The sequence below is a fragment of the Eriocheir sinensis genome, chromosome 50 (genome assembly GCF_024679095.1).
Source record: "Eriocheir sinensis breed Jianghai 21 chromosome 50, ASM2467909v1, whole genome shotgun sequence".
NCBI classification, from domain to species: domain Eukaryota; kingdom Metazoa; phylum Arthropoda; class Malacostraca; order Decapoda; family Varunidae; genus Eriocheir; species Eriocheir sinensis.
This window is the reverse complement of record NC_066558.1, coordinates 6199584-6217084: the sequence shown is the minus strand read 5'-3', so window position 1 is coordinate 6217084 and position 17501 is coordinate 6199584. Positions and strand designations below refer to the sequence as shown.

The 17501-nt window shown below is 41.2% G+C and overlaps 2 protein-coding genes across 2 annotated transcripts; one reads left to right on the top strand and one right to left on the bottom strand.

Annotated features, from left to right (window-relative positions):
• Positions 1-12062, bottom strand: LOC126982033 (ubiquitin carboxyl-terminal hydrolase 46-like). Its single transcript, XM_050833752.1, has 8 exons — positions 11932-12062; positions 9396-9476; positions 7563-7872; positions 6266-6477; positions 4867-5022; positions 4272-4409; positions 3718-3861; positions 1-2941 (listed from the first exon to the last, which is right to left on the bottom strand). Exons 1-8 carry the CDS (start codon positions 11932-11934, stop codon positions 2834-2836), a joined length of 1152 nt encoding a protein of 383 aa, XP_050689709.1. The 5' UTR covers positions 11935-12062; the 3' UTR covers positions 1-2833.
• A 944-nt stretch (positions 12063-13006) lies between these two features.
• Positions 13007-16680, top strand: LOC126982320 (60S ribosomal protein L21-like). Its single transcript, XM_050834320.1, has 4 exons — positions 13007-13111; positions 14676-14817; positions 15224-15357; positions 16392-16680. The coding sequence occupies exons 2-4, from the start codon at positions 14689-14691 to the stop codon at positions 16609-16611; spliced, it is 483 nt and encodes a 160-aa protein (XP_050690277.1). The 5' UTR covers positions 13007-13111; positions 14676-14688; the 3' UTR covers positions 16612-16680.
• The last annotated feature ends 821 nt before the right edge of the window (positions 16681-17501 follow it).

Genomic DNA, 17501 nt, shown 5'->3' with positions numbered 1-17501 from the left:
GTGGTGGTGATGAATTGTATTTCTCGTGGTGGTGGTGAATGTTCTTGTATTTCTTGTGGTGGTGGTGAATGTTCTTGTATTTCTTGTGGTGGTGGTGAATGTTCTTGTATTTCTTGTGGTGGTGGTGAATGTTCTTGTATTTCTTGTGGTGGTGGTGAATGTTCTTGTATTTCTTGTGGTGGTGGTGAATGTTCTTGTATTTCTTGTGGTGGTGGTGAATGTTCTTGTATTTCTTGTGGTGGTGGTGGTGGTGAATGTTCTTGTATTTCTTGTGGTGGTGGTGGTGGTGAATGTTCTTGTATTTCTTGTGGTGGTGGTGGTGGTGAATGTTCTTGTATTTCTCGTGGTGGTGGTGGTGATGGTGACTTCTTGTTCCTGTGGTTGTGGTGGTGGTGTGTTTTTAGTGGTGGTGATGAATGTTCTGTTTTTCTTATGGTGGTGGTGGTGGTGGTGGTGTCATAGTGGTGGTGAGTGTCCTTATGGTGACCCACAAGCCTCGGCCGAGCCTACGTTCCCTCACCACACTTCCGCTGGACTGAGCTGACTGTATCATCATCATCATCATTACCCTCTCTATGGACGCCAGACTCGCACCACTCCCTTTGCCGAGCCTTCAATGGGTGATTCATATTTACATTTGTCTTTTTGGTTAATGCGTTCCGTCCCTTCCTTTCCGGGTGAGCAGAGTGATGTTTCAATAATTTTTCAATGGGTTCTGATTTTTTTTGTATTTTCGATTGATTTTTTGGTAAGGGTTTGATAGTGTGAATTTTGCGATTTTTTCTGTGTCAATATTTTCCACTTTTTATTTTCTATCTAGTGTAAAATTTTAACAGACTGAATATTTGTGATTTTTCTGCATTAATTTTTTTCATTTTTATTTTCTATCTAGTGTAAAATTTTAATAGACTGAATATTTGTGATTTTTCTGCGTTAATTTTTTCCCACTTTCTGTTTTCTATCTAGTGTTAAATTTTAACAGTCTGAATTTTGCAATTTTTCTGCATTAATTTTTTTCATTTTTATTTTCTCTCGTGTAAAATTTTAATAGTCTGAATTTTGCGATTTTTCTGCGTTAATTTTTTCCCACTTTTTATTTTCTATTTAGTGTAAAATTTTAATAGACTGAATATTTGTGATTTTTCTGCATTAATTTTTTTCATTTTTATTTTCTCTCTAGTGTAAAATTTGAATAGACTGAATTTTGCGATTTTTCTGCGTTAATTTTTTCCACTTTTTATTTTCTATCTAGTGTAAAATTTGAATAGTCTGAATTTTGTGATTTTTCTACGTTAATTTTTTTCCACTTGTTATTTTCTCTCTAGTGTTAAATTTGAATAGTTTGAATTTTGCGATTTTTCTACGTTAATTTTTTTCCACTTTTTATTTTCTATCTAGTGTAAAATTTTAATAGACTGAATATTTGTGATTTTTCTGCATTAATTTTTTTCATTTTTATTTTCTCTCTAGTGTAAAATTTGAATAGTTTGAATTTTGTGATTTTTCTGCGTTAATTTTTTCCCTTTTTTTTCTATCTGGTGTCAAATTCTAATAGTCTGACTTTTATGACTTTCCTACATTATTTTATTTTCCATCTTGTTTTTCTATTCACTGTAAAATTTGAATAGTATCAATTTTATGACTTTTTTACATTGTAATTTTCCCACCTTCTGTTACTATTCACTGTAAAATTTGAATGGTATCACTTTTACAACTTTACTGTTAATTTTTTTCACTTTTTTTCTATCTAGTGTCAAATTTGAATAGTCTGAATTTTATGACTTTCCTATATTATAATTTTTCCACCTTTTATCTATTGAGCGTAAAATTCTAATAGACGGAATTTTACGATTACGCTACACAACAATTTTTTTTCTATCCAGCGTAAAATATCAATAGGCTGAATTTTACGCTTATCCTACATTATAATTTTTTCCTCTTTACGACTGACCCAAGAAAGTTCCAGTCTTGCGTTTCTAATTGAGCAAGTATGCATTTGTTTTTCATACACTTTGCTTCACCTCAAATTAATACATTTCCACATTTTTTTTTAATTTTCGGTTGAGCACGGATTTTTTTTTTTAGTAAATCGAAGTCGAGCCTAAACCTTAAGTTCTAACTCCCCCGATACATCAAAAGTTCACTCCACGGCTTTGAACGCGACCTGAGTTAATAATACATGTATTTTTCCTGAACAAAATTATTATGCTATGGTATTTTTTTTTTTACTTCACTTCTCTCTAAAAAACAACTGAAGTGAATTGGCCAAACTAACTTTTTTTTTTGAGTGCGTTTTTTAATATTTTTTTTCTCTATTTCTACGGAGAGTTTTGATCCTCGCCCTCGCTCTAAACATGTGCCTTCTACTCTCTCTCTCTCTCACTCGCTCGCTCTCTCTAACTATAAATAACCCTAAACCAACATAAATAAGCCTAACCTTGGCACGGTAAACTTGCATTCTCTCAAAAACAAAAACACACAAAAAAATCCAGGCCTAACAATATTTTCCCCTACTGGCGGCGGCGGTGATGGCGGTGGTGACGGCAGCAGTAGTGAAGAGCGTAAACAAAGTAGTGGTAGTAGTAGTAGTAGTAGTGGTAGTGGTGGTGGTGGTGGTGGTGAGTGGGGTAGCAGTAATAACAATGGTGGTGGTGGTGGTGGTGGTGGTGGCAGTGTTTAGAAAGCTAACGGCAAGGAGATTGGTGGTGACTTTAACAGCATAGAAGACGAAGAACGAGGAGAAAAGACACAGTAGTAGTAGTAGTAGTAGTAGTAGAGGTGTTAGTAGGAGTTGTAGTGTTAGTGTAGGATGTCTTAGCATAGGACCCTTAAGTTATGTGGGGTCCCTGGCCTGGTAGAATAGGATGTAGCCGGTCTCGGAGGACTTCTGCAGCTCCGACGTTAGCCCGTAAAACTCCTCCATGACGGACGGGTCGATTTTCTGCGTGATGGGAAGGGGGGAGGGTGGTGGGAACAGGGGAAGGGAGAGGATGGTAAGGGATGGGAAAGGAAGGGAAGGGGAAAAGTGGTGGTTAGGGAAGGGAAAGGAAGGGAATGGAAGGGAATGGATTGGTATGGGAAAGACAATGGGAATGGGGTGGGAGAGGTGGATTAGGGGTAGTAGGGAAAGGATAAAGAGAATGGAAAGGAATGGAATGGAAGGGAAGGAAAGGGGGAATGGAATGGAAAGGGAGGGAAATGGAATGGAGTGGTAAGGGAAGGGAGGGGAGAAAAATGGGGATGGGAGGGAAGGGATGGAGAGAAAATATGGATGTTACTCTCTCTCTCTCTCTCTCTCTAAATTACAAAAAAAATTACAGCTTATAAAAAAAAGCTCAATATATTTCTTAGGGGATATGAAAATGGGAGGAAACTAGAATAAGAAATAAAAATGGGGAAAAAAATAAAACAGGGTGAAACAAAAACAAAAATAAAAAAAAATGTAAATGGGAAATCTAAAAAAAAATAGTGAAAATGGGGTGAAAGTAAACATAGAAAAAAAAAAATAAATAAAATAAAAATGGAAGGAAAACTTAAAATAAAAATATGAAACTGAAGTGAAAAACTAAAATAAAAAAAAACGAAAATGGGGGTAAACTAAAATAAATGAAAATGGGAAAAAAATGAAAAGCAAATGAGGTAAAATAAAATAAATATAACCAGAAAAAAAAAAAAAAAAAAAAGGGGGTAGACTAAACTAAATAAGCCAGTACTCACATCCACCGCATCGTCGTCAAAGAGCAGCCAGAAGCGGTGTGACTTGACGATGGCGATGTAGTGGCCGCGGTTGATGCCCGTCCCGCAGTGCACCACCACCGCCGCCAGGTCGTACAGCCGGTCGGGGTTCACTGCGTCTGAACTCTGGGGTCACGGAGGAAGAGAGGGGAGGTTAGCGGGTTAGATTAGGTCAGTGTGGGATAAAAAATAAATAAATAAAAATAATAATAATAATAATAAAAATAAAAATAAATAAATAAAATAATAAAAAAATGAAAAAATAAGTGAATACATGAATAAGTAAAGGGCAAAGTAAATATAGAACAAATAAATAAATGATAGTAAATTAATAATGTAAAATAAACATGAGGGGCAAGAAAAATTGTTATGTCATCAAAAAACAACATAAAAAATAGGGGGATGGAAGGAATAAATAACTGTTGATAAATACTAAATAAGGTACTGAAAAAAAAGAGAGAAAATAGAGAAAAAACTGTGATGGAGGGAATAAGTAACTGTTGGCATATACTAAATGTGGTAAAGTCACCACTCACAGTATCGAAGACCCGCAGCTCAAGGGGGAACACAACGCGGTGGGACAGCTTGAGGGTGCGGTTGTACTGGCCCAGGAACTGAAAACGCTTGAGGTGCAGAACAAGGATGGTCGGCAGCTTCTTGACTCTCGTTCGCTTCTGTGAGGGCGGGGGAGGAAGAGTGAGTGTGTGAGTGAGTTATATATATGGTAATTATAATTTATTATTATTATTATCTTTTTGAAGTTTCATGTATGGCACCCTGGTGGGGCCTGGTGGTCAGCCCCAGCCTGTTATGGCACAGGCAAGTGTTTACAGTGGCTCCATCTTGCCTGGCTTACGTTGTCTGCCAGAGCTCATCTTTGATCCTCTTTTTAGAGAGAATCTAGGGGTCAGGTTGATAAGCGCTCTTCAGGACAGCATGTGGGTAGTCTTGGGCCACTCAACAGTGACTGAAAAACTGCCAGCTTGTGGCAGCAAGCGGGACATGAACCTGCGTCCTTCTGGATGCTGTGCCAGCACACTGGCCACTCAGCCACCACATCCTTTTATTACTATTTACTATTTGCCTCCTTATGTTCTTATTTACTGTAACCTGGCCACCACTTCCCCTCACCTGGTGTTCCTGCAGCGAGCAGCAGTTTTCACAGAGCACCTTGTTCTCCGCGCTGATGGTCTCGGTGGAGAAGAAGCAGCGCAGGCAGTGGGTGATGCTGGTGTTCTGGTGCACCTCCACGGACAGGTTGTTGAGCACCTCGTCTGTGCTCCTCACCTGTGGATGGGGTGATGGGTTGGGGTGAGAAGGAGATGAAGAAGGTAAAGGAAAAAAACAAGACAAGGAGAGAGAAGAAAATATGAAACTTGTGAGACAGCACAGGCCACATAATTGAAAGTACAGACTTACACATTGAACCCTTTGACTGCAGGTTTCCTACCAGAAGACATCACCAAGCCACAGGAATGGAACAAAAAGTAGCTGCTGCAATTCAGTGAAGAATAATGTAAAGTCCTGCACCTTGGGAGGGGAAATCCAGCATACTAATACCACATGGGAAACACTCCACTATCCACCACAGAGGCAGAGAAAGACCTGGGAGTGTATGTTACCAGGCTACCAGTGAAGGGATATCCAGCACACCAATACCACATGGGAAACACTCCACTATCCACCACAGAGGCAGAGAAAGACCTGGGAGTGTATGTTACCAGGCTACCAGTGAAGGGATATCCAGCATACCAATACCACATGGGAAACACTCCACTATCCACCACAGAGGCAGAGAAAGACCTGGTAGTGTATGTTACCAGGCTACCAGTGAAGGGATATCCAGCATACCAATACCACATGGGAAACACTTCACTATCCACCACAGAGGCAGAGAAAGACCTGGTAGTGTATGTTACCAGGCTACCAGTGAAGGGATATCCAGCATACCAATACCACATGGGAAACACTCCACTATCCACCACAGAGGCAGAGAAAGACCTGGGAGTGTATGTTACCAGGCTACCAGTGAAGGGATATCCAGCATACCAATACTACATGGGAAACACTACACTATCCACCACAGAGGCAGAGAAAGACCTGGGAGTGTATGTTACCAGGCTACCAGTGAAGGGATATCCAGCATACCAATACCACATGGGAAACACTCCACTATCCACCACAGAGGCAGAGAAAGACCTGGGAGTGTATGTTACCAGGCTACCAGTGAAGGGATATCCAGCACACCAATACCACATGGGAAACACTCCACTATCCACCACAGAGGCAGAGAAAGACCTGGGAGTGTATGTTACCAGGCTACCAGTGAAGGGATATCCAGCACACCAATACCACATGGGAAATACTCCACTATCCACCACAGAGGCAGAGAAAGACCTGGGAGTGTATGTTACCAGGCTACCAGTGAAGGCAAAATCTGTGCCAATTGCAGCGGATGGGTTAAAAAAATACTCCTCTCCCCCCACACACACACACACACACACACACACACACACACACACACACTCACCGCTTCACAGTTGAGGCACCGCAGCTCCCTCGTCACCACAGCCTGGAAGATCTCGTGCACCCAAGTGTTCTCCTGCTGCTGCTGTTGATGCTGCTGCTGCTGCTGTGTGTTGCCCCCCCCGCCCCCGCTGTCCTGCTGACCCCCACCCCCGGCCTGCTGCTCCCCGTCCCCGCCCCCTGGCCTGCCACTCGCGCGCCCCGCCAGCTGCTTCTCTGGAAAATATAAGACAATATGATAAAAAATGAGTAAAGTATTTTTTTGTTTTATTTTGTAAATGAAGATGAAGAAGACCAAGAAAAAGAGGAAGATAAAAAAGAAGACAAGGAAGAAAAAGACAAAGAAGAAAAGGAAATGGAAAAAAGAAAAAAAATGAAAAGATGATAATAATGATAATAATAATAATAATAATAATAGTAAGAAGAAGAAAATAAGAAGAATATGAAGAGGAAAATAAGAAAAGATGAAGAACATGAAGAAGAAAATATAAGATGAAGAACAGAAGAAAAAGAAAATGAGAACAGAAGAAGAGAAAAAAAGAAAAAGATGACAAAGAAGAAAAATAAAATAAAAAGACAAAGACAACAACAAAAAAGAAAACAGGAAAAAGAAAAACAAGAAGGAAAAAAGAGGAAGAAGAAAAGAATAAAAATAAGAAGAAACAGCAGATAGTTGAGTGTGGCGGGGCCGTGGAGATACCAGGTGGGGAACACTCCACACCACAGAGGCAGAGAGAGAGAGAGAGACCAGTGAAGGATATCCAGCACACCAATACCACATGGGAAACACTCACTATCCACCAGAGGCAGAGAAAGACCTGGAAGTGTATGTTACCAGGCTACCAGTGAAGGGATATCCAGCATACCAATACCACATGGAAACACTCAAATTTAACTGTACAAGAAGAGAGAGGAAGAAAAATGCTAAATCTCGCCATCTTGGAAAGGGAATGAAAGGGTTAGAGGTGGACTGATGATAACATGATAAAATAGATGAAAAGTAAAGGAAACTGAAGAATGACTCAATTAGAAAGACAACAATTAAATGGATATGTATCTAAAAATCAACAATAAACAAACTAACCAAAAGCTAAAATATATGAAAAATGACAATAATAATAAAACACACACACACACACACACACACACAGACAGACACACATACACACACACACAAAAAAAAGAGTAAATAAAGAAAAAAATAAAATAAAATAAACAATAACAAGAAATAAACAAATAAAAAAACAAAGCACACACACACAAAAAAAGGTCATCCCCCCTCATCATTCCCCTTCCTGAACCTGGCGATGAACTTCTATAAAAAAATATCAATGACGCACACACAAAAATATAATAAATAAATAAATACATAACATAACATAACACCCCCTCACCATTCTCCTTCCTGAACCTGGCGATGAACTTCTTTGGTGCGATGCTGCCGACCTTCTTCTTCTGTGTGGCGATGGAGTAGAATAGGTCCGCCAGGCAGGCCAGCAGCGTCTCCTTCGTCCGCTTGTTCTTGGCCTTGTACTCCAGGATCTTCTCACGGAACGGCTTGCAGAAGTACAGCGCTTGGAGCACCGAGTTGATGTAGCATGTGTTGCCGAACTGGGCGGAGGAGAGAAGGAAGGAGTGTTAGTTGACCCCTTGACTGCGGATTTCCTACCAGAAGACATCACCAAGCTACAGAGGTGGAACAAAAAGTGGCTGCTACAATTCAATGAAGAAAAATGTAAAGTCCTGCACCTTGAGAGGGGATATCCAGCACACCAATACCACATGGGAAACACTCCACTATCCACCAGGGAGGCAGAGATAGACCTGGGAGTGTATGTTACCAGGCTACCAGTGAAGGGATATCCAGCATACCAATACCACATGGGAAACACTCCACTATCCACCACAGAGGCAGAGAAAGACCTGGGAGTGTATGTTACCAGGCTACCAGTGAAGGGATATCCAGCACACCAATACCACATGGGAAACACTCCACTATCCACCAGGGAGGCAGAGATAGACCTGGGAGTGTATGTTACCAGGCTACCAGTGAAGGCAAAATCCGTGTCAATTGCAGCGGACGGGTTAATTTACGGAAAAAAAAAGAAAAAATACATGAATAGAAGTAGAAATAAATGAATAAATAGATAAATGGTACTGCCAGACTGGGGAGGATGGAGGAGAGGAGACCTTTAGTTTACCCCAAAATAAGTACCTATGATAAAAATGATGAAATGAATGATATTAAGAGTACATGAAGAAATGACGCAAAATTCAGAAGCTTGAGTCGGGAAGGAATAACGGAGCACGAGATCTGGAAATGGGAGAAAACATAAATAAAAAAAATGAGAACCAAGTTGAAGGGAGACGCAAAAAGGGCTAGAAAAGAAATGGATGACGAATGAAGGAAGAAGTACAGGAAGAAACAAGAAGAAACAAAAAAGGAATAGATGACAAATGAAGGAAAATGGGGAGAGCTATAGTTTATCACCAACATAAATAAATAAAAATAACATTGATGAAATGAGGAATAAAATACATTAATAAAAAGATAAAAGGGTGTTGCCAAGAAGGGGGGAAGAGGAAGAAAGAAACAGTTACGAATAGTTCACTGTAAAATAAATATATACAAATAATGATGAAGTGAGTAATAATAAATAAACATACTAAATAAAACTACAAGAGAGAAGAGGAGAGAATGAGACAGCTGTAGTTTATGCATGAAAAGGATAAAAATAGATAAACAAACAAAGAAACAAACGAATAAAAAGTCTATATATACCTAAGTAGTAAAATAGTTCTACCATTAACAAATCATATATAGCTTAGGGGACATGGAAGTAGAGGAAGCTATTATTCATCCATAAAAAGTATTGATGCATAAATGAAGAAAAGGCAATTGTAAAGATGAAAATAAGTCAGAATCTACTCCGTCCGTCCCTTCCTCTCTTATTGTTTTTCTTTTTATTGTTTTTTTTATTTTACAGCAAAGGAGTCAGTTCAAGGGCATAGAAAAAAGGAAAAAAACATGAAAAAAAAGCCCGCTACTCACTCCTCCTAAAAAGAGTTAGAGGAGTGGCAGAAAGATAGGTCACTTTCGGGAGGAGAGGTGTCCCTGGCTGCCTCATACTCACATTTACCAGCCCTATGTAGTGCTCATTGGGGGGAAACTGGTCTGCTCCGATCTCCTTCTCCAGCTGGGAGGCATTGGCGCCCTGTGGAGGGATGGAGGGTTAGAGATGGCTGCAACACACACACACACACAAGAGGACACAGAAAAAAATTGAGGAAGGGAAGATGTTTGAGAGACATAAAGAGATATAGCTTCCCGAAAAGAAATGTAGAGGTTTGGAACAGACTTAGTGAGGATGTAGTATCGGCGAAGAGTGTGCAAAGCTTTAAGGAAAAGTTGGACAAATACAGATACGGAGACGGGACCACACGAGCGTGAGCCCAGGCCCTGTAAAACTACAACTAGGTAAATACACACATATATCACTGGATGGCAAAATACTAAATAAGAGTCCGTGAAGCCAAGTAGAATTAAGAGACAGACTCGGTGGGTGTAACCTTCTATAATACAAGACACAATGGAACATGCATTTCAGAAGTCCAGCAGAGCCACATTTTCCTAGTTTGCACTGGGAGAGGCAGGCGACACATCCCAGGAAGAACAAGAAACTAGGTGCATGGGAAAAGCAACCTTGTATGTGGTGTACCGAGGGTCACTTTTCCTTTGCAGTTTGTTTCCTGTTCTTCCTGTGATGTGTAGCCTGCCTCTCCCAGTAATAACTAGAAAAGACTTGCCAATAAGATCCACGGGATTTACATATGATCTCCGAAGATAGATCCTGTTGCCGTCTTCATATTTGTCTGTGTTTTGTGTTTGTCATATTTTTTCTTGAAGGCTACTGTAGATGTAGCATTAACTATGGTTTCTGGGAGTGAGTTCCTTGTATATATGACTCTGTGTGTCAGTGTGTTGTGTTTGTGTTTTCTTGGTTCTCTGTTTATATATTTGTTTGAAGTGAAGACTTCATGTTGTGTTAGTAGATTGGAAAATGAGTGTTTATCAATATCACTCATTATTTTGAAAACTTCTATCAAGTCCCCCCTCTCTCTCTCTCTCTCTCTCCTATCCTCAAGCTTGGGCATGTTAAGTCTTCTCAGCCACTCTTCATGGGGGAGGTTCTGGTGATGGGACAGTCTTGGTGGCTCTTCTTTGAACTTTTTTCTGTTCTATTGATGTTTACTCTGCTTTGAGGGCTCCACACCTGTACTGCAAATTCCAGGTGGGGATGCATGTGTGTCTTGTACACACTGGCAAAACTCTTCTCAGTCCAGTGCTTGAAAGTAAGTGTGTAGGCCTAACATGATATTTGCTCATACACTTACACTTAACCCCTTCACTCCGGCGACGGCGTCACCGTTAGTCCGCTTCTAAACCTCTTCCATTTGCTCTTAATCCTCTTCTAAACTTATTAAGAGGAAATGGAAGAGGACCAAGAGGAATTTAGAGGAGGATTGAGAGGTTTAGAAGAGGATTAATCCACTTCCATTTCCTCGACCCTTTCCATACTGTGACGCTGACGTCGGCATCACGGATGGAAAGGGTGAAGCACACTTAAGTACACTTAGCAGACCAGTCGAATGACACGACTATGCTGTGCTTGTATGATGTTGACATAAGTTAACTGAGGGTGGTGACATGGTCGGGTCAAACTTAAAGTCTGCAGTTTCCCAATCCTTATCTAGACGACATTTAAATGTGTTAATTGTTTGAGCCTCAACTATTTCAGAAGGGAGCCGATTTCACGTATTAACTGCTCTGAAGTAGAAGTTATTACTCTGTGGGCCGTACACGCCATCACTAGGGCAGTGCTGAAACAGTTGTGTTGTGTTGACGGCTTGGCCTGTCCAGAGGCGTGAACGATGGAGGGAGTACTTTCAGTTCATATACACTGAAGAGTTTCCACTTTTCAATCATATCTGATTATTATTTCAATGTGATTGTAGAATTTAGATTGTCTGTGGAAAGAACACCCAGTGAATAGAAGAGAGAATCAAGAGGAGGCGTACCCACGAAGCGATGCAGGTCAAAATAATAATAAGAAAAGTTGGGTGTCATTCTAGAGAACCGTCAACACCACTAGGCCTGACCTCCCTACACACACACACACACACACACACACAAACACCACCACAAACAGTCATATCAACCTTAAAATACAGGTCAAAAGAAGAAGAAGAGTTGGGTGTCATTCTAGAGAACCGTCACCACCACTAGGCCTGACCTCCCTACACACACACACACACACACGCACGCACACAAACACCACCACAAACAGTCATATCAACCTTAAAATACAGGTCAAAAGAAGAAGAAGAGTTGGGTGTCATTCTAGAGAACCGTCACTACCACTAGGCCTGACCTCCCTACACACACACACACACACGCACGCACACACACCCAAACACCAGCACACAGCCCCAAACACCACAGGCCCACCACAAACACTCAAATCAACCTTAAAACAAAATAACTCACCCAAAACACCGAAAAATTAAAACCAACCGAAAATATCACATGAACAAAACCCTTAATAACTTCCTCCCTACGGCCTTCCCTGCCCTTAACTCCTGCCCTTTGATGCCCCGAGCCCATATTACCATTTTGCAGTAGCCGAGGAGATCCAGGTTGCAGTATTTATCTGAGGAGAGGAAAATGGAGGCGGCGAAGCAAGGAGAACAACAACAACAATGGCGGCCACTCTTCTCCTTGCTGACAAACACCTCTTTTTCGCCTCCTTAATGGCTGCCAAGGGGTGAAAAGGCTTTATTTTGGGGTTATTTAGTTTTTTTGAGGCATTGTATCGGGTAGGTAATGATTGGTGTGGGTTTTTTGGGTGTATTTATTTTAGGTGTGTAGCCCCTATAAGTATTTCCTGTAGCACATTATTCGTATTATTATCACTATCTGTCTATCTAATAAACATAAAAAAATCTCCATATGTATTTCTATCTATTTATCTATTTTTCTCTGTCTGTCTATGTATCTATTTTTCTCTATCTATCTATCTATCTATCTATCTTTCTATGTCTATCTATCAATTTTTCTCTATCTATCTATTTATTTTTATCTATCTGTCTATCTATCTATCTATCTACCTATCTATCCATCTATCTATCTATTTTCTCTCTTTCTCTATCTATCTATCTGTCTATCTATCTATTTTTCTCTATCTATCAATCTATCTATCTATCTATCTATCTATCTATCTATTTTTCTCTATCTATCTATCTATCTACATATCATCTATCTATCTATCTATCTATCTCTCAAGCCACCTGTGACATCAAGTTCAAGTTTATCTATCTCTCTATCTATATATCTATCAAATAAATACGATAAATAATAAATAAAGTAGATAAATATGACTGAAGTAGTAGAGAAAATACAAAAATACAAAGAGAAAATACAAAAGAATACAACACAATACAAAATACAACACAAATACAAAATATAACACAAAATACAATACAAAGAATACAAAATACAATAAAAACAATACAAAAATAAATCAATGAAGGCCAAATAATAGAAAACAAGTGAGATAAACGTATAAATATGCCTAAAATAAGTCTGAATGACGGTGTTGACGCCGCGAGCAATACAAAACACAACACAAACTAAACAAAATACAACAAAAACAATGCAAAAATAAATTAATCGAACTTAAAGAACAAAGAAGAAATGAAATAAAGGTAAAAATCTACCTACAAATAAGTGTGGATCGCGTGTTGACGGCGTGGCGGCGGACGCTGTTCTCCCTTCCTCCCTGAGCCTCGTGTGAGTAGCCCGGCCCGTTTCTTCACGCCTTATTTTTCCAATTTTCTCCCTTCATGCATGTATTTACAGCCACATGGACGAGAATTAGACTGATGAGACTCTAGGCCATAATTAATGTAGGGTAATAAGGTGGTATGGGCCGTGGGTGGTGGCCAAAAGAGGTGTTATGACAGGCACATGCTGGGCCAGGCCTCGCCGCGGGCCACACACTGCCCGCCTGGTGTTGGGTTTAGTATTTTCCTCGTTTATGGACTCTTCGTTGCTCTCTCTTGCCTGCCACGCTACAAACATGTGCATTGAGGATAATATTTTTGTTGACGGCCCCGCGGGGCTTCAAACCTCATCAACGGTAACGGTCGTTTTTTACTCCCGTTCGTGAAATTTCTTTTAGTTCCAAGTGTTTTAGCGTGTGTCCAGGTGTGCTGCTGCGTTACTTTGGGTTATTCCGCCTGCTAGCAGCACAGCTGAGGCGGGCTCCAGGAACCTTGCCTACTTGTCCAAGTGTTGGTAGTTCCACCATGGTCGACTGGGAAGTCCACCACCTCCACACCTCTGTCTAGGTGTACTGAATTTGGTCAGGAATTGAGTTTGATCTTGGTCCTCAGGAGGCTCACCTGGTTGGCTTCCCCAAATTACTGTCATGGTTCATCAATCAGTAGTACATAGATGGATAGCCCGCAACTGCTGGCACGCCAGCCCATCAGTTAATGGAAGGACATTATGACTTGCCCAAAATAATGGGCGGAATTGTGTGGCAGGGCCATGTGGGACAGGAAGCTTGTCTGGCAGCGTTCCAAGAACTTGTCCGGCCTCCTCTCAAAAGCTTCACTAATTTTCACCCTTTAGTCAGCTTCAGGGAGGTGGCGGTGCCCACCCAGCAGCAGTTTTAGTCGCGGTGTCACAGGAGTCAGTATTTATGCCAGGTATTGTTTGGGTTCGAGGAAGTGGCTGGAGCATCACTGTGGTTTGATGCAAATATATTTACAGTATAATTACTGCCAAGTCATTTGGTAAAACTACAGTCACCAACTTCAGTGGCTGGCACTTTCTTTTTTCTATTAGATTATAACCCCTTCAACACTAGGACGCGTTTACTGCGTCCTTGCGTGCCCCGTACCATATCCGAGGACGTGCATGCTGCGTCCTGGCTCGCCTTAGCCAATATACGAGTTATTTTCTATATTTATGCTTACATTTCAAAATTATCAAATAATTTGTTTCTTAATGTGCACCATTTAATTCTGCATGTTTTCATATATAATACATGATGATTATGTTGAGTTTATGGCTGAAAACTTGTTATATTCAATAGCGACATTTGAAATTTGGAGCGTGTGGCGATCCTGGATATGGCGCGGGGCCCTGTTTTGGCGTGGCTATAGTGAAGGGGTTAACAATCCATTCACCATTTGTTAAAACCATGAACGCAACTTTTTTTTTCTATTCACCTTTTGCTAAAACCATTACCTTTTTTTTAAAAATAAGAATTGAATTAAATCTAAGGAAACATTGACAACCTTTAGCGTGTCTGTCACCTGACCTAACCTCACTTGTCCCTCCACAGCTGAACCGGCAAGATGACTAACTCCAAGGGTTTGCGGCGCGGTACGCGCAACATGTTTGCGCGCGCCTTCAAGAAAAATGGCACAGAGCACCTGTCCACCTTCCTGCGTGTGTACAAGGTCGGCGACATCGTGGACCTGAAGGTGAGGCGGCGGTGGTGGTGGTATATTTTGGTTCAGTTCAGTTCTGAGGGATTGCCTTTGTAATGCCCGGCCCCTCCTCTTGGTGTTCCTATGGTTGGTTGTGCACACTTCTTCATGACCTTTAAATATTTTTCCAAAATTCTTGAATACAATGTTTGATTTCCTCTTCTGTTCATGTTTTCAAATTATAGTTCACTAAGAATGTTTTCATTATTTGGTTGGCTGAAAAATGCTGTTTCTAATTTCTTGATAAAGCCTGGATTGTTAAATGAAATGTTTTGTTGATTGAATTTTTCCTTGATTTGGATGTGTTACCTTCATGAACTTGGTAATTCACGTTTCCAGGACTCTGCTGCTTCTTACCATGTCATGTTCCCTTATCCCATCCTTCCTTCCTTGTGTGCAGGGCAACGGAGCCTTCCAGAAGGGTCTTATCCACAAGTGCTACCACGGCAAGACCGGACGAGTGTTCAACGTGACCCAACATGCCGTGGGCGTCATCGTCAACAAGCGTGTCAAGGGAAAGATCCTGCCCAAGAGGTACTCCATTTTTGCATTCAGCTTCCTTATTTTCCCTCATGGACTATAGTGTATGCTCCCAACTTTACCTTCACCAGCCTTGTCCCGTCTCCATATCTCCTTTCATTTAACTCGCTTTGGACATTCTCAGCTCCTAATATCTCCATGTCCTGACTGTTCAAAGTATAAATGATTCTCGTGGGGAAGCCAAACTTCTTTACATCCTTGCTGCATCTTGTTTTCCTCACTTTATGACCATCTCCCCTTATTGTCCTTGCCCCATCCTTTAGCTGCAAGTCCTCCCTGTCTACATGCCTCAGGCCCATGGTGTGCAGTCATTTCTGATTCTTAGTATAACCCGGTAGCAGCGTGGCTCATGTTTCTTGCTAAACGCCGCAGTAAGTGTTGTTGATGCGTGTTGCTGATGGTGCTAGCCGGCTGCAGCTCCAGGCACTCATCTCCTCCCGTAGAGTGTAGGTTTCAACACTATAAACACGCGCCCTCGCCTGGGCCTGCTGGGACCATCAGTTGGCAATACAACCTACAGAAGATGTCCGCAGTTCCCCAGTGTGGCTGATCATCCCCTGCACACTGGAAAGTGTGTTAACATTCAACTCTGAACACACATGTGCATGCAAGCAAAGAAGAGAGGCATATAACTGACTATAGATTAATGGTCCCTCTAAGTGAGAAAAAAAAAATCATCACTCACACAAACCATTTCATAAGCATTTATGATCAGTTTATGCATCATCTATTTTTTGGGGTTTATATCTTGGCACAAATTTGTCCTGTCACTGCTACCGGGATAAAGATAATTGCATTTATATTCTCCCATCCAGGCCCTTGCAAGTTTAAATGCCATGATTGTGCATTCATGTTTGATTTCTTAAGCCCTGTTCACATAATTGGGTAGTGCCTGATCATGTAGACAGGGCATAAGTATAAATTCATCTCTGTTTTCTCCCCTCCAGGCCCTTTGTAAGTTTAAATGCTATGATGGTGTGTGTTCATATCTGACTTCTTTATACTTAACCCTGTCCTCTCCACCCCAGGCTGAATGTGCGTGTGGAGCACCTGACACACTCCCGCTGCCGCGAGGACTTCAAGAAGCGCGTCAAGGAGAACGACCGCATCAAGCACGAGGCCAAGGCTAAGGGCGTCAAGGTCATCTGCAAGCGCCAGCCCGCGCAGCCCCGGCCCGCCCACAAGGTCAACGTCACCAAGAACAAGCCAGAGTTCCTGACGCCGCTCCCCTACGAGTTCATCGCCTAAGTGAGCCGTGCGCTGCGTGGTGTTGGGGTGAAACATGGACTAAAATAAATGGTGATGACGGACGGTTTATGAGGATGTTTGATTTTGATTCCTGGGAGTTTCATGAATTTAGGAGCACAGTTTATGGACAGTTTATGAGGATGTTTGATTTTGATCCCTGGGAGTTTCACATATTTAGGAACCCAGTTTATAAGGATGTTTGATTTTGATCCCTGGGAGTTTCATGTATTTAGGAGCACAGTTTATAAGGATGTTTGATTTTGATTCCTGGGAGTTTCATGTATTTAGGAGCCCAGTTTATAAGGATGTTTGATTTTGATCCCTGGGAGTTTCATGTATTTAGGAGCCCAGTTTATAAGAATGTTTGATTTGGATTCCTGGGAGTTTCATGTATTTAGGAGCCCAGTTTATAAGGATGTTTGATTTTGATCCCTGGGAGTTTCACATATTTAGGAACCCAGTTTAAGGACGCTTGATTTTAATTCCTGGAAGTTTTGTGTATTTAGGGCCATGGTTTACCTCATGGGTAGTGTATCAGAGTAAGCACATAAGAACATGGGGAGGCTGAGTGGCCTACACATGGCAGCTCCAGAATCCCCCCACTACTCGCAATGGGTGACATGTAGTTTCAGGGGTTACAGGTAGAGGCTTGATCTTTGTTTACCTTCAGCATGGGCGTACACCAGTCATGAGGTGCTCTGAGTAACGCCAGGAAATTCGTGCCAGTTGTATCAGTTTAAACCATGCATGTTAACCTAGTGACAAAAAAAAAAAAAGACCCTTTCAGACTAAATATTTGCTGCTTTTCTCATATTTCAATATTACACAAGGGAAAAAATGGTTGTTCTATAGATGCCATACACTAAGTTGGTCCAGAAGCCGCCCATCCT